At 47.5% G+C, this 14,589-nt stretch overlaps 1 protein-coding gene across 2 annotated transcripts in view; it reads right to left on the reverse strand.

The window, feature by feature from the left end:
• LOC137353454 (synembryn-A-like) overlaps window positions 1-14,589 on the reverse strand; it is a 30,546-nt gene continuing 15,957 nt past the window's right edge. For both annotated transcript variants that reach the window (XM_068019755.1, XM_068019756.1), the window contains exons 3-10: window positions 12,447-13,064; window positions 12,105-12,199; window positions 8,877-9,027; window positions 7,644-7,739; window positions 6,891-7,035; window positions 5,079-5,223; window positions 4,828-4,947; window positions 1-3,459 (exon numbers count right to left, since the gene is read on the reverse strand). In XM_068019755.1, the coding sequence (XP_067875856.1) occupies window positions 3,336-3,459; window positions 4,828-4,947; window positions 5,079-5,223; window positions 6,891-7,035; window positions 7,644-7,739; window positions 8,877-9,027; window positions 12,105-12,199; window positions 12,447-13,064 (1,494 nt within the window). In that variant the 3' untranslated portion in view covers window positions 1-3,335. The remainder of the gene's footprint in view (window positions 3,460-4,827; window positions 4,948-5,078; window positions 5,224-6,890; window positions 7,036-7,643; window positions 7,740-8,876; window positions 9,028-12,104; window positions 12,200-12,446; window positions 13,065-14,589) is intronic.

Raw genomic sequence — 14,589 nt, forward strand, 5'->3', positions numbered from 1 at the left:
GGCTGTAAATGACACTGTTTATTGAGTTCCACAGCAAGGAAGCAAATAAACTAAGCAATAAACTAAATATTCTACACCCTCTGTGCATCAACTGTATAAATTTAAAGAGTCTAAGATCAGAATACCGAAACATTGCAAGCGAGCATGTCTTGTGGACCTTGCAATGGCCAGTTTCCTTGCAAACTGTGGACACCAGTATGTTGCAGTATAACAGTTACCAGACAATAGGCAATCCAACCGTGAAATATTTACAGGAGAGGGCAATGAGAGTGACAGTGAAGAGGAGAGGCCTGTGGGAGTAACAGCACGCCATGGTGAGAAGAATCAATGGTGAAGCAAATATTGAGATTTCTAAACTTCTATGAAATATCATTTGCATTCCACTCAAGAGTCAGTCTGTAGCAATCAGAAGCTTCAAATCGCACTCCAGACTTCAGCACAAAATCCAGGCTGACACTCCAATGCAGTACTGCAGGAGTGCCGCACTGTCAGAGGTGCCGTCTTTTGGATATGTTAAACCGAGGCCCCATCTGCCCTCTCAGTGGACTTAAAAGACCCCATGGCCACTATGTTGAAGAGGAGTAGGGGAGTTCTCCCTGGGTTCCTGCCCAATATTTATCCCTCAACCAACATCACTAAAACAGGTCATTATCACATTGCTGTCTGTGGGAGCTTGCTGTGCACAAATTGGCTGCCAAGTTTCCAACATTACAACAGTGACTACACTTCTAAAAGTGCTTCATTGTCTGTAAAACACTTTGGGACGTCCTCTGGTCGTGAAAGGCGTCATATAAATGCAAGCTCTTCCCTTTCATTTCACCTGATTCATGAATGTCAGTCAAACCGGGCCCTCCCCATCTCCGATTTTTTTTTTTTACATGGCCCTGTGATTTTTATCCCAGACGTTGGATATTGTTGAACGAGACAGACCATGGTACTTTCTGGTCCAGAAATTCCCACGTTCCTGTTGCTTGTTCGAATGCTTGCGCGATTAACCCTGGAGAATTCCTTTCGAACTTCAGGATAATTCGGGGAAAGGCAGGCAACCCTAACTGCACTGGATAACACGCACAGAATCTGCAGTAGCAGGGGGGCGTGGGTGGTTTCAACTCCATAACTATCTGACAACTGTCAGGAACGCTACCCACTAAAGTCAACTGACATAGCCAGCTGGCAAATAAGCTGATATTTAAATCTAATGCTATTAGTTAAGTAATTCCACTGAGCTGTATCGATGCAGTTAGTTTCCACAAATGCAAGGATAAGTTGATTTCTGACTGCTAGTTACTTAATATTTTTCCTCATCCCTCTTCAAACCTATTCTTCAATCCAAATGGATAGAATCCGATTGTATTCAGATTGTAACACATGTTAACATTTAAAACTATGAAACATCATGATGCAATGCGATTAAACAAATTAAGTACTGGCAATCTCTAAAAATTTGCATCTGGATTAGTGACAATCTTGACAATACAATAAATGCACTAGAAGCACAAAACAGAGCAGTAATAATATCAGTTATTTGAGTAATCTCTCTGATTTTCAAGTTCCTATGATGTCAGGGAAGTAAACGGGAGATACTAGTCTGGTTTTACGTTGTACAGCCCAGATTTAGTGACCTGTCTAGAAATTTCTAAAAGAGTATAAGAAATAAGAACTGGAGTAGGCCATTCGGCCCTTCGAGCCTGCTCCGCCATTCAACAAGGTCATGGCTAATCTTCTACCTCAACTCCACCTTCCCGCATTATCCCTTAATTCCTTTAGTGCCCAAAAACCTATTGATCTCAGTTTTGAATATACTCAACGCCAGAGCATCCACAGCTCTCTGGGTGGAGAATTCCAAAGATTCACAACCCTCTGAGTGTAGAGATTTCTCCTCATCTCAACTCTAAGAGGTATAATAGATTGGGGGAAAAAAGGGCTTTTTATCCCTACCCATTCAACGGTGTCAGCTGTGGTGCAGTGGGTAACACTCACCTCGGAGTCAGAAGGTTGTGGGTTTAAGGCTCATTTTAGAGACTTAAGCATAAAATCCAGGCTGATGCTCTCAGTGCAGTATCCTGCATCAACATCACTTACAAAATACAAAGAGGATCAAATCATTTATCACATTGCTTTTTGTGGGATCTTGCTGTGTGCAAATTGGCATCAGACTTCCTTCATTTCTACAGGGATTTTGCTTCATTGGCTGCAAAATGCTTTGGGATAGCCTGAGGTTGTGAAAGGCGCTATAGAAATGCAAGCTTGTGCTTGGGTGTCTCGTTTTCATCATCATTTTCGCCCGTGACGAAACACACGTCAGAACTGTCGCGCCCCAATCCGCTGATCCCTTTTGTTACCATTATTATTGAGAAACTCCAGTGAAGGTTCAAGTGCACAACCCCAGCGGGAGGGGGGGGGTGAAAGGAATGACAGCGAGGTCAAGATAGCGACTGCTTAACGCTGATCTCGCTTTTTCAAAGCCTGCAGATTGCAGATGGAAGCAGAGGGGGGGGGATTGAGGGAGGTAAGGTGTTCGGAGATTGATGGCTTTAGGGAGAGCCTGCACCCAAGTAGGAGATGGAGCAATGAGTCTTTTGACAGGAAGGAGGGAAAGTGCGCAGGGTGTGAGGAGAGTCAAGGGAAGAACAAAAGCATTTAGATAGCGCCTTTAATATAATAAAACATCCCAAGATGCTTCACAGGGATGTTATCAAGTGAAATTTAACAGTGAACTATATAAGAAGATATTAGGGACAGGTGATCAGAAGCTTGGTCAAAGAGGTAGGTTTAAAGGAGTGACTTTAAATAGACAATAGATGGGGAAGGGGGTTAAATTAGTCTTCACCAGTTGGGTGAAACAGAGTGAATTGTGGACTTGTTGCCCGCCAAGCACAACCTTCTTGCGACTGGCGAAGACTGATTTCACCCCGCCCCCTCCAAGGAAACTTGCAGACTTAGAGGGGTGGAAGGCGAAGGTGAGAGAGTTGTCCACCTACAATATAAGCTTCCTCTGGATTGCAAGTTTTGGGCTTGACAAATGTTAACAACGCTGGAGAAGAGACCTGACATTATGACTATGTAAAGAGGGCCCACAAAGCAGAGATTAGAGAAAGGCCTAAAATCTAGGCTTACCCATTGCTCACTCTCCCTTCCCTCTGCTAAAGACCCCCAATGAGGTTTAGTTCCTCTTTTTAATACCTCAAGGTTTTGTGTGTGTTTACCTTACACTTCAAGGAATTTTCATCACTGTATATTCGCGCCTGTCACCCTGCCCCAAACCCATTGGGCCCATCATTGACAGGTCACCATTGCCCATGTCTATGGATTATTTACATCTCTTTCGGATTGTTTCAGTCCAGTTCCATGTCAGAGTCCGAGTGCAACGAGATCTGTTCTGCCATTTGCTGCACCGTCTCGTCCAATGGTGTGAGCTTCCCATCGCAGCCGACCCCCATTGGTTGGATAATTTGTTCCCTGTCAAGGAGTAGAAATCAAAGTGCATTAGGAACATTGGAACAGGAGGAGGCCATTCAGCCCCTCGAGCCTGTTCCGTCATTCAGTTAGGTCATGGTTGATCTGCAACTTAACCCCATCTACCCATATTGGTTCTGTGACCCTTAATCCCCCTACCCAACAAAAACCTATCCATTTCAGTTTTGAAATTTTCAATTGATCCCCAACCTCAACAGTTTTTTGGGGGAGAGAGTTCCAGATTCCCACTCCCCTTTGTGTGAAGAAGCGCTTCCTGACATCACCACTGAACGGCCCGGCTCTAATTTTAACATAAAAGCAAAATACTGTGGATGCTGGAAATCTGAAATAAAAACAAGAAATGCTGGAACCACTCAGCAGGTCTGGCAGCATCTGTGGAAAGAGAAGCAGAGTTAACGTTTCGGGTCAGTGACCCTTCATCGGAACTTCATCGGTTCCAATGAAGGGTCACTGACCCGAAACGTTAACTCTGCTTCTCTTTCCACAGATGCTGCCAGACCTGCTGAGTGGTTCCAGCATTTCTTGTTTTTATTTCTAATTTTAACATTATGCCCCCTTGTTCTGGACTCCCTCCATCACAGTTTCCCTCTATCTACCCTATCAAATATTTTAAATCACCTCAACTGAATCAGCCTGTCTTCATAACATAACACTTTTAGTTCTGGTATCATTTCGGTGAATCTACGCTGTACCTCCTTCAAGGCCGATACATCTTACCTGAGGTGTAATGCCCAGAATTGAGCACAGTTACTCCATTCATTTGTAACCTAGGACAACTTATGCTAGAATGTAACACAGTTATCCTACTTCCATAACAACTTGTTATCTTGTTTCCTGTGACTGAATGTTGTGTTTCATCAAGGAAATGAAAGGCAAAACAGGGAACTGGGACTGCCTTCCATTTCCAGCAGCGATCGGGAATGGAGTGAGGGTCAGGAATGGTGGGGGAGGGTTGGGATTCATGCGGGAGGGGGAAGGAATGAGGGGGAGGGGTCAGGAATAGTGGAGAGGGTTGGGAATGGGGACGCGTCAGGAATGGTGGGGGAGGGGTTTGGAATGGGGAGGGGTCAGGATTGGTGTTGGAGGTGGGAATGGGGGTGGGGCTTGGAATGGGGGTGGGGTTTGGAATGGGGGAGAGGTTGGGAATGGGGGAGGGATCAGGATTGGTGTCGGAGGTTGGGAATGGGGGTGGGGCTTGGAATGGGGGAGGGGTTGGGAATGGGGGAGGGGTTGGGAATGGAGAGAGATCAGGATTGGTGGGAAAGGATTGGGAATGGGGAGTAGGGAGGTGCTGTAGCTGAATATTGCTGTGTCATGGGTTCTTGTTGCAAACACTGCTCTCAAACCTACCTGGACAGCTTGTCGAACATGCTGACGAGTTTCATGGCTTCATATTCCTTCTGTTCATCTGTCATGCCCTCCATGGGGTTTGGGAGCTTCTCCTCCACTCGTCCCGTCACTGGGTTTATACTGGGGGGGGGGAGGGGAGAAGGTGGAAGGAGTTTAATGATCCATATTTAAAGAGACAGACACATCCTTCGTTCCCCCACACCCTCCTGCGTATGATCTCAATATCTCATCACTTGCTGGAGTTCGCTTACTTTGGTTTTGCTTCTTTGTATTCTTCTGTGTCCGTGTCCTCTTCCTCAGAATATTTTCCTTCTCCTCTTCCTCCTCCCAGGAGTCCTCGAGCCGCCAGCAGCCCAGCCGCATTCCCATATCCGGTGTATTTCACAAAACGGGACACTGCAAGGAGAGAGGAAACAGGGCGGCAGGTTGTGAGAGGGGGGGAAGAGGGGGTGGTTGGGGGGAGTGAGACAGAGAGTGAGAGGGAGGGGATGTGACTGGTTGGGGGTAGAGGTGGGGAGAGAAGGGAAGGAGAGAGAGGGAGAGGGAGGAGAATGAGGGAGTAGAGGGAAGAAAGAAAGGAGGGAGGAGAGAATTCAAGGTGACAGGTACTGAGAGAGGGGATGAGGGACAGGGCGAGAGGGAGGGGGTGAGAATGGAGGGGAAGTGGGGGGGAAGAGAGAGAGAGGGAGGGAGAGAAAGACGGGAACGAGACAGTGAGGTGAACAGAGAAACGGAAGGAGAGAGAAATGAGAGGGGAGGAGAAAGAGAGAGAGCAAGATGACAGGTAGGGGATGAGGGAGAGGGGGGAGAGTGAGGGAGGTGAGGGAGGGGGTGAGAATGGAGGAAAAGTGGGGGGGTAAGAGAGGGAGAGGGAGGAGAGAGAGGGAGGTGAACAGAAAGAGGGAAGGAGAAAAAGAGGGTGCAGAGAGATGGGAGGAGAGAGAGGAGGAGGAGAAGAGGGAGAGAAAGGGAGACGGGGACAGAGATAAACAGTGAGACAGATAGAGAAAGAGATATAGCAACAGAGAGAGGCAGAGACAGAGAGATAGAGACACCAAACACCCACCATCCATTGGCCCCACATCTCCTGTGCTCTCTCTACTGATGACTCCGTGCCTTGAAGCTGCTGTAGGTCTGCTCCTCATGCAGCCCCTCCTCTCCACCTACGTCACCCCCATGCACTTCACTACATCAGACCCCCACTCCCCCACCACCGACCTTTCTACCCTGCAATTGCCCACACGGTCAACCTGTGAGTTTAGTTGCACATCTTCAGGGTGAAATGCCAATCAGAAGCTCAGGAAGAGGGAGTTCAAGTCGCTCTGCTGCTCCTCCTAGTGTCTGGTTATGGAGCAGCAGCAGTTTAATGCTGATCATGTGCCTATCCTCAAGGTTGATGTAGGGAGGGAATGGGTTTGGGAGGAGCCGAGATGTGGACAAAGGATGGAAGTTCACCCGGGTGGACCATAAAGAAAGTTCCTACATTTCTATAGCGCCTTTCACAACCTTGAGATGTCCCAAAGAGCTTCACAGCCAATGAAGTACTTTTGAAACATAGTCACTCTTATAATGTAGGAAACAGAGTAGCCAATTTGCACACAGCAAGATCCCACAAACAACAATGTGATAATGAGTAGGCCATCGTTTTTTTTTAAAGTGATGTCGATTGAGGAATAAACATTAGCCAGGACACTGGGGAGAACTCCCCTACTCTTCTTCAAAATAATCACCACTGGGCCTTTTACATCTACCTGAGAGGGCAGCTGGGGCATCAGTTTAACATCTCACCTGAAAAACAGCACCTCTGACAGTGCTGCACTGGGAGCGTCAGCCTGGAACATGACGCACAAATTTCTGGAGTGGGACTTGAACCCTCAAACTGCTGATTAAGAGACAGTGCTACCCATTACACCACAGATGGGACAAATGGCCTATTTCTGCACTGTAAAACTCAGTGCAACTGTATTCTATGCAAATAGTAAAATTCCCGTCTTGGAGGGTTGGGAGTGGGGGCGGAGGGGGGGATTTTGCCCCCTTCCCCCACCATTGCCATGGTTACTCACCGTTCTCCTTGCACAGCACGAAGAGGAACTCTGCAGCGCAGTGTTTCACATCAGTGTTGACGTGCGTCATTAGGCGCACGAGTTTATTACGCAGAGCTTCCCCCACCTCAGGTCGATTCTTCACGTCCCGCAACGGGGGCAGGACCTGCGGGTTGGGGTCGGCGGGGGTAGGTGGGGGGGAGAGGGGGAAAGGGCAGAGAAGAGAAACAAAATCAGGCCGCAGTCTCCACTAAAACCAGCCGCCTTCCGTACTTGCTTATCCAAAATGCTGTGGCCCTGCCCTAACTTGCAGCAAGTTACCCTTTACCCCTTCTGCTCGCTGACCTACACTGGCTCCTGGTCTGGCATAGCCTCGCTTTTAAAACTCACATCCTCGTGTGCAACTCCCTCCCTGGCCTCGCCCCTCCCTATCTCTGTGACCTCCTCCAGCTCCACAACCCTCTGGGATCTCTACTCTCCTCCAATTCTGACCTCTTGAGCGTCCCCTGAATTTAATCGCCCCACCACTGGCAGACGTCCCTTCAGTGCCTGGGGCCCTAAGCTCCGGAATTCCCTCCCTAAACCTCTCCGCTGCCCCCGCTCCTCCTTTATACACTTCTAAAGCCTGTCTCTTTGACCAAACATTTGATCATCTGCCCTAATATCTCCTTATTGGGCTCAGCATCAAATTTCATTTGAAAACCTTCCTGTGAAGTGACTTTAGTACGTTACAGGCACAAGTTGTTGCTGTAAAATTTTGCAGGTCATTCTTACCCTTGCCCGCAGGAACTTGCGGGTCTCCCGGTGATAACGTGAGCTTTCCGTCAAGAGGTTGAGAACAGGAGTCAGTGTTTCCCTCAGCTTCAGGCCCTAGGGGCAGAAAATCAGGAAACATGTTACACAGCAGGAGCAAAGGACCGAGATCTGCCCCTCAGTGGACCTGGGGTCACAGGTCACCTGCAAGTGTGAGGAGACAACGTGAAAGGCCGTGTCCATCTGACTAAGCTCAGGTTCCGGAATCGCTCCATTGCTATTCCGTGCCCTGCATCTCTCCATCAATATCCTTCATTTCTCCTTTATCCCTCTTCTGTCTCTCCCCCTCCCACACCTCACTCAATAAAACACCCTGGCGCATTTTCTCTGTTTGGGGCAAGTTGTCAGCTTCCTTTTCCAAGAGCTTTCCTGAGGTGCCAAACCCTTCCACTGTGCTCAACATCAAATCAAAAATAAGCTTAATTGCAGATACAAAAGGGAAAATGGTGTGGTTCCTACAATGGAGGAGATGAATTCAGGCAGAGGGCATCTTTTATTTTTAATTCGTTCCTGGGTTGTGGACGTTGCTGGCCAGGCCAGCATTTATTGCCCATCCCTAATTGCCCTTGAGAAGGTGGTGGTGAGCTGCCTTCTTGAACCGCTGCAGTCCATGTGGGGTAGGTACACCCACAGTGCTGTTAGGGAGGGAGTTCCAGGATTTTGACCCAGTGACAGTGAAGGAACGGCGAATTAGTTCCAAGTCAGGATGGTGTGTGACTTGGAGGGGAACTTGCAGGTGGTGGCGTTTCCACGCATCTACTGCCCTTGTCCTTCTAGGTGGTAGAGGTTACAGGTTTGGAAGGTGCTGTCGAAGGAGCCTTGGTGCGTTGCTGCAGTGCATCTTGTAGATGGTACACATTGCTGCCACTGTGCGTCGGTGGTGGAGGGAGTGAATGTTGAAGGTGGTGGATGGGGTGCCGATGAAGCGGGCTGCTTTATCAAAGATGATGCATTAAGCCACCAGGTCTTGTTACAATTGAACAAAACAGGCAGGGAAAGATCTGTTGGTTCACCCAAGCTGCCATGTACCTCACCATCGCTGGACCATTGTGACCAGATCCTTCCTAATCCCCAATCCCCCACTGATCCCCACCCCCCAGGATTTGTTAATCTTACCCCGGATTGCTTTCTTCTGTGATCTCTGCTTTGACCTTTGTCCTTTGACCTTTCCCTGTCCCGCACCCTCACCCTTACCCTATCCAATCTCTTGTCCATGAAGTCCAGCAGAATCTCTACTGTATCCATGTTCATTCCCATGTACTCCACGGATCCCGGCTCAACTTTTGGAGTGAGGAGCACATCCAAACATATCAGCGGCAGATTGACCAGGAGGTTGACTGTGTGGCTGAGGAGAGAAAGTGAGGGGATGGTGGGGGAAATCAGTGCAAAATCTCCAGCCCCAATTATACAACCAGATGCCCCACACCCCCCACACCTCCAATACCAGACAGTTTATCATCATCTCCCATTACCACCGACACAATAAACTGAGGCCCCATCTGCCCTCTCAGGTGGATGCAAAAGATTCCACAGCACCATTTACGAACATACAAACATACGAATTAGGAGCAGGAATAGGCCACTCAGCCTTTCGAGCCTGCTCCGCCATTCAATAAGTTCATGGCTGAACTGATTTCTCCACATTACCACCTCCTCCGATAACCTTTCACCCCCCTTGCTTATCAAGAATCTATCTACCTCTGCCTTAAAAATATTCAAAGACTCTGCTTCCACTGTCTTTTGAGGAAGAGAATTCCGAAGACTCATGATCCTCTGAGAGAAAATATTTCTCCTCATCCCTGTCTTAAATGGGCGACCCCTTATTTTTAAACAGTGACCCCTAGCTCTAGATTCTCCCACAAGGGGAAACATCCTTTCCACATCCACCCTGTCAAGACCCCTCAGGATCTTATATGTTTCAATCAAGTCATCTCTTACTCTTCTAAATTCCAGCAGATACAAGCCTAGCCTGTCCAATCTTTCCTTGTAAAACAGCCGCCCATTCCAGGTATTAGTCTAGTAAACTTTCTCTGTACTGCCTCCAACACATTTACATCCTTCCTTAAATAAGGAGACCTATATTGTACACCGTACTCTAGATGTGGTCTCACCAATGCCCTGTATAGCTGAATCATAACCTCCCTACTTTAATAGAGTCATACAGCATAGAAACAGGCCCTTCGGCCCATTACGTCCATGCCGAACATAATGCCTATCTATACTAATGCCACCTCCCTGCATTAATTCCATATCCCTCTCTGCCTTGCTCATTCAAGTACCTGTCCAGATACCTCTTAAAGGTTGCTACTGTTCCTGCCTCCACCACCTCCTCAGGCAGCTCATTCCAGATACCCACTATTCTTTGTGTGAAAAATTTACCCCTTTGATCCCCTTTAAACCTCTTCCCTCTCACCTTAAATCTATGCCCTCTAGTTTTAGTCACCCCTACCATGGGAAACAGACTCTGGCTATCTACCCTATCTATGCCTCTTATAATTTTATATACCTCTATCATGTCCCCTCTCAGCCTCCTTTGGTCCAGGGAAAACAGACCCAGCCTATCCAATCTCTCTTTATAACTCAAGCCCTCCAAACCAGGCAACATCCTTGTGAATCTTTTCTGCACCCTCTCTAGCTTAATCACATCTTTCCTGTAGTGCGGCGACCAGAACTGCAGACAGTACTCCAAATGTGGCCTAACCAACGTTATGTACAACTGTAACATGATGTCCCAACTCTTGTACTTTTGTATTCAATTCCCCGCGCAATGAACAATAACATTCTATTAGCTTTCCTAATTACGTGCTATATCTGTATATGAACCTTTTGCGATTCATGCACTAGGACACCCAGATCCCTCTGCATCTCAGAGCTCTGCAATCTCTCACCATTTAGATAATATGTTTCTTTTTTATTTTTCCAGCCAAAGTGGACAATTTCCCACTTTCCCACATTATACTCCGTTTGCCAGGTCTTTGCCCACTCACTTAACCGATCTATATCCCTTTGTAGCTCCCTTATGTCCTCTTCACAAGTTACTTTTCTATCTATCTTTGTGTCATCAGCAAATTTAGCAACCATACCTTCGGTCCCTTCATCTAAGTCATTTATATAAATTGTAAAAAGTTGAGGCCCCAGCACAGATCCCTGTGCTACATCACTTGTTACATCTTGCCAACCAGAAAATGACCCATTTATGCCCATTCTCTGTTCCCTGTTAGCTAGCCAATCTTCTATCCATGCCAATATGTTACCCCCTACACCATGAGCTTTTATTTTCTGCAATAACCTTTGATGTGGCACCTTATCATATGCCTTCTGGAAATCTAAGTACAGTACATCCAATGGTTCCCCTTTATCCACATGTAACTCCCTCAAAGAACTCCAATAAATTGATTAAACATGATTTCCTTTTCACAATGTTGACCCTACCTGATTACCTTGAATTTTTCTAAATGCCCTGCTATAATATCTTTAATAATAGCTTCTAACATTTTCCCTAAGACAGATGTTAAGCTAACTGGCCTGTAGTTTCCTGCTTTCTGTCTCCTTTGAAGAAGAGCAGGGGAATTCTCCCCTTTCCCCTGAGCTAACATTTATCACTCAATCAACATCACTAAATAAAACCCCACAGATTATCTGGTCATTTATCATAGTGCTGTTTGTGGGATCTTGCTGTGCACAGATTGGCTGCCGCATTTCCTACATTACAACGGTGACTGCACTTCAAAAGTACTTCACTGGCTGCAAAGCACTTCGTGATGTCCTGCGACGGTGAAAGGGGCTGCAGAAATCCAAGTTTTCTTTCTTGCGTTCTGAGCTCCTCCTCCCACAGCTGCCTTCCGCTCCTAATTCCAAGCTTTCAATGGCAGCTGAAGCTCATCCAAACACAGTCTGAACAGCTTCAACACCCCCTCGGGATAAGCAATTAAATAAGGATCAGCGGGGATTCCTATCCAGTGACTGCACACGCCCATCTCTACCTTCCTCTGTTCCCCCCGCCCACCCCACCCTTGTTGCATCATAAAGACTTCTGTCGAAGGCAGGAGCAGCTGCATAGCTCAACAACGACGGCTCTCAAAGTTGAATAGCCTACAGGCACTCATAACCTGGGCTGCCACATTTCCCTGCATTGCAACACTTCAAAAGTACCTCATTGGCTGGGAAGCGTTTTGGGGCGACACGAGGTAATGAAAGGCGTGATAGAAATGCAATTCTGTCCTTAGGCTTACGTCATGAATAGACATTTGGGAAGGGGGTGCTGTGAAACTCAGAGACCCAGGAAGGATGGGTGTGGTCTGGAGCCGGGAGGGGAAAAAGGAAATCAAGAAAGCGAAGGCATTTTTTGGAAACGAAACAAATAAGAACCAGAAGAAAACGTCGGCTTTGAGAGTGTGACCATACTGGTCTGCAGTTTCTTACCCATGGAATTCCTGTGTCCTCTCCTTGCTGTCACTGTCGGTCAACAAACAGTGGCGCAGGATGGCTGCCAGGTGGCGGTAGAGAGCTGCATCCTCCTGTTGGCACAAAGTAGATGCGTTAGAGGCCAGGCAAATGGAGAACCATCAACTCCCCCCAGTGGCAGAGTATGCAAATTCTTCATTGGCTGTAAATTGCTTTGGGACATCCTGAGAAAGGCGATATATAAATGCAAGCTCTTTCTTTAATCATTGGGTTGTGTGTTGATAAGTGTAACCCGTCCCTTCCTACTCAATGGTCTTTAGCCTCTCACACTTGTGTAATAATAAGATCTCTGTTCCTTGCCTCGTCCACCTGTCGCCTACTGGTGTCAAAGGTAACGTTGAAGAGGATTTTCAGGATCTCCATTGCGCGGTCGGTCTCCTCTCGCCGAAGGGGGGGCCCATCGCGCACCGTTGCCACCTCGTACACGTCCAGCCATCGCAGATCGAGTGTAGCCTCCAGTGTGTCGGTCAGCAGGGCCACGCCGTGAAGCTCGCGGGACAGCTGCCTCCGGACATCGATGCGCAGGGCTGTCAGCAGGAACATCAGCCGCAGCTCGTAGAACCTGGTGTCGCGCCCGCCAGCCGTGGCGCCGCTGTCCACCTTCAGGTGCTGCACCAGCCCATGGATCAGGCGGATCTCCCCCGCCACCTCCTGGGCTGCCACGCTGTTGTAGACGGTGTTGCAGAGGCACTTCAACGCCTCGGAGACGACCTCACCATCGGGGACCTCCCGGGGCCCACGCTCCTCCACGTACTCGATCCCGGCCAGCCGTGCCAGCGCGCACATGGACTCGCGGCTGGCAAAGGGCGCCAGGGCGTGCTTGTCCCTGGAGAGGATGCGGACAGTCTCCAGGCTTGCCAGCTGGCAGGAGGGTTGAAGATCCTGCTCCAAGAACTCAATCAGCAACTCACCAATTTTCTGCAAGGAAACCAGAGGAGAAGCTGGATTAATTTCACAGAAAGAATATAAAGTCCCTGGAGGAGGCACAAAGAAAGATTCACAGCGGTGATACCAGAACTGAAAGGTTACAGCAATCAGGCAAGACTGGGGCTCTTTGTTCTAGAAAAGGGCAGACGTGATAGTCTTTAAAATTATGAAGGGCTTCGATAGGGCAGATGCAGAGAAGATGCTTCCACTTGTGGAGGAATCCAAAACTACAAGCCATAAATATAAGATAGTCATTAAATTCAATAATGCACAGGAGGAGAAACTTCTTTACCCAGAGAGTGGTGAGAATGTGGAACCCACTACCACAGGGAGTGGCTGAGGCGAATATTACAGATGCGTTTAAGGGGAAGCTCGAAAAATACATGAGGGGGAAAGGAACAGAAGGATATGCTGATGGAGTGAGATAAACAACTAGGGAGGGAGGAAGCTCATGTAGTACAGACCAGTTGGGCCGAATGGCCTGTCTCTTGCTATATATTCTATATTAATAGTGAGCAGTAGATTAAACTTTTTTTTCACATTCTAACCCATTCCTGATCACCAATGACTGACATCACAACAGGATAAAGATCAACTCTGACACCATCTCAGGCACAACATGCATAAAGGGACTCAGTCTGATCTTAATGTTGTGCATACCATGATGCTCCTCATCGCCTTCAGTCTTCCTCCTACAAGCTACAGGCTCTTAAAAGTCAAGATTAGCAGTGCCAAGCTCCTATCCACTGATATATCTCGCCTTCTCTGCTTGGTGTATCCTGCAGAATGACCCTTGGCCTGAGTTTCCCAATGGAGCAAACGTGAGCACATGGCTGATCTGAACCCTAACTGCATCCAGCTGCCTTGGCTTCATATTCCTTAATAAACACAAGACTGGAATAGCTTAAAATTACAAACCCTGAGACTATCCCCTAGTCAGGCGGCTCGGGATCGATGAGACTGCCTCTTACCTCTCTCAGCTTCACATCCGGATCCTCGGATTGGTCAGAATCAGAGTCGGAATCCAAGTTGGAAAAGTGCTCTTTATGTTTCATTATCCTAAACTAGGCCCAGCAAGACAATGGAAGCAGATGATGAGGTTGAAAAAGAAAAGTGGGACAAGAAAGAAGAAAGAGAGACAATTTTTGAGCTTTACATTCCCCTACTCTCAGAGCGGGAGATGGGGAAGGACCAAGAATTGAAATAATAATTCAAACATAAAGAATAATGCTTGACATTTGTATTTCACTGTATTGGTAAGTCTGCGCTGACTTTACATAACAGTGACTGTCTTTCATTTCACAGCAAACTCTACATTCTCTCGCATCGCGTTCTGTGCCTGTGGATCAGTAACTCAACCACTGCAGTGGGAAAAAAATTGGACGGCAACAAAAGAGATCGTAGCTCCGTATTCTGTACAACAGAGTGTGCTAAGACTCCTTAAAGAACAAGGACATGTCCCAACATATTAAAGAGAGGGAATTCAGTTGATGTGATGTATTTGAACAATCGAATA

Source organism: Heterodontus francisci, chromosome 41, assembly GCF_036365525.1.
Source record: "Heterodontus francisci isolate sHetFra1 chromosome 41, sHetFra1.hap1, whole genome shotgun sequence".
Taxonomy (NCBI): Eukaryota; Metazoa; Chordata; class Chondrichthyes; order Heterodontiformes; family Heterodontidae; genus Heterodontus; species Heterodontus francisci.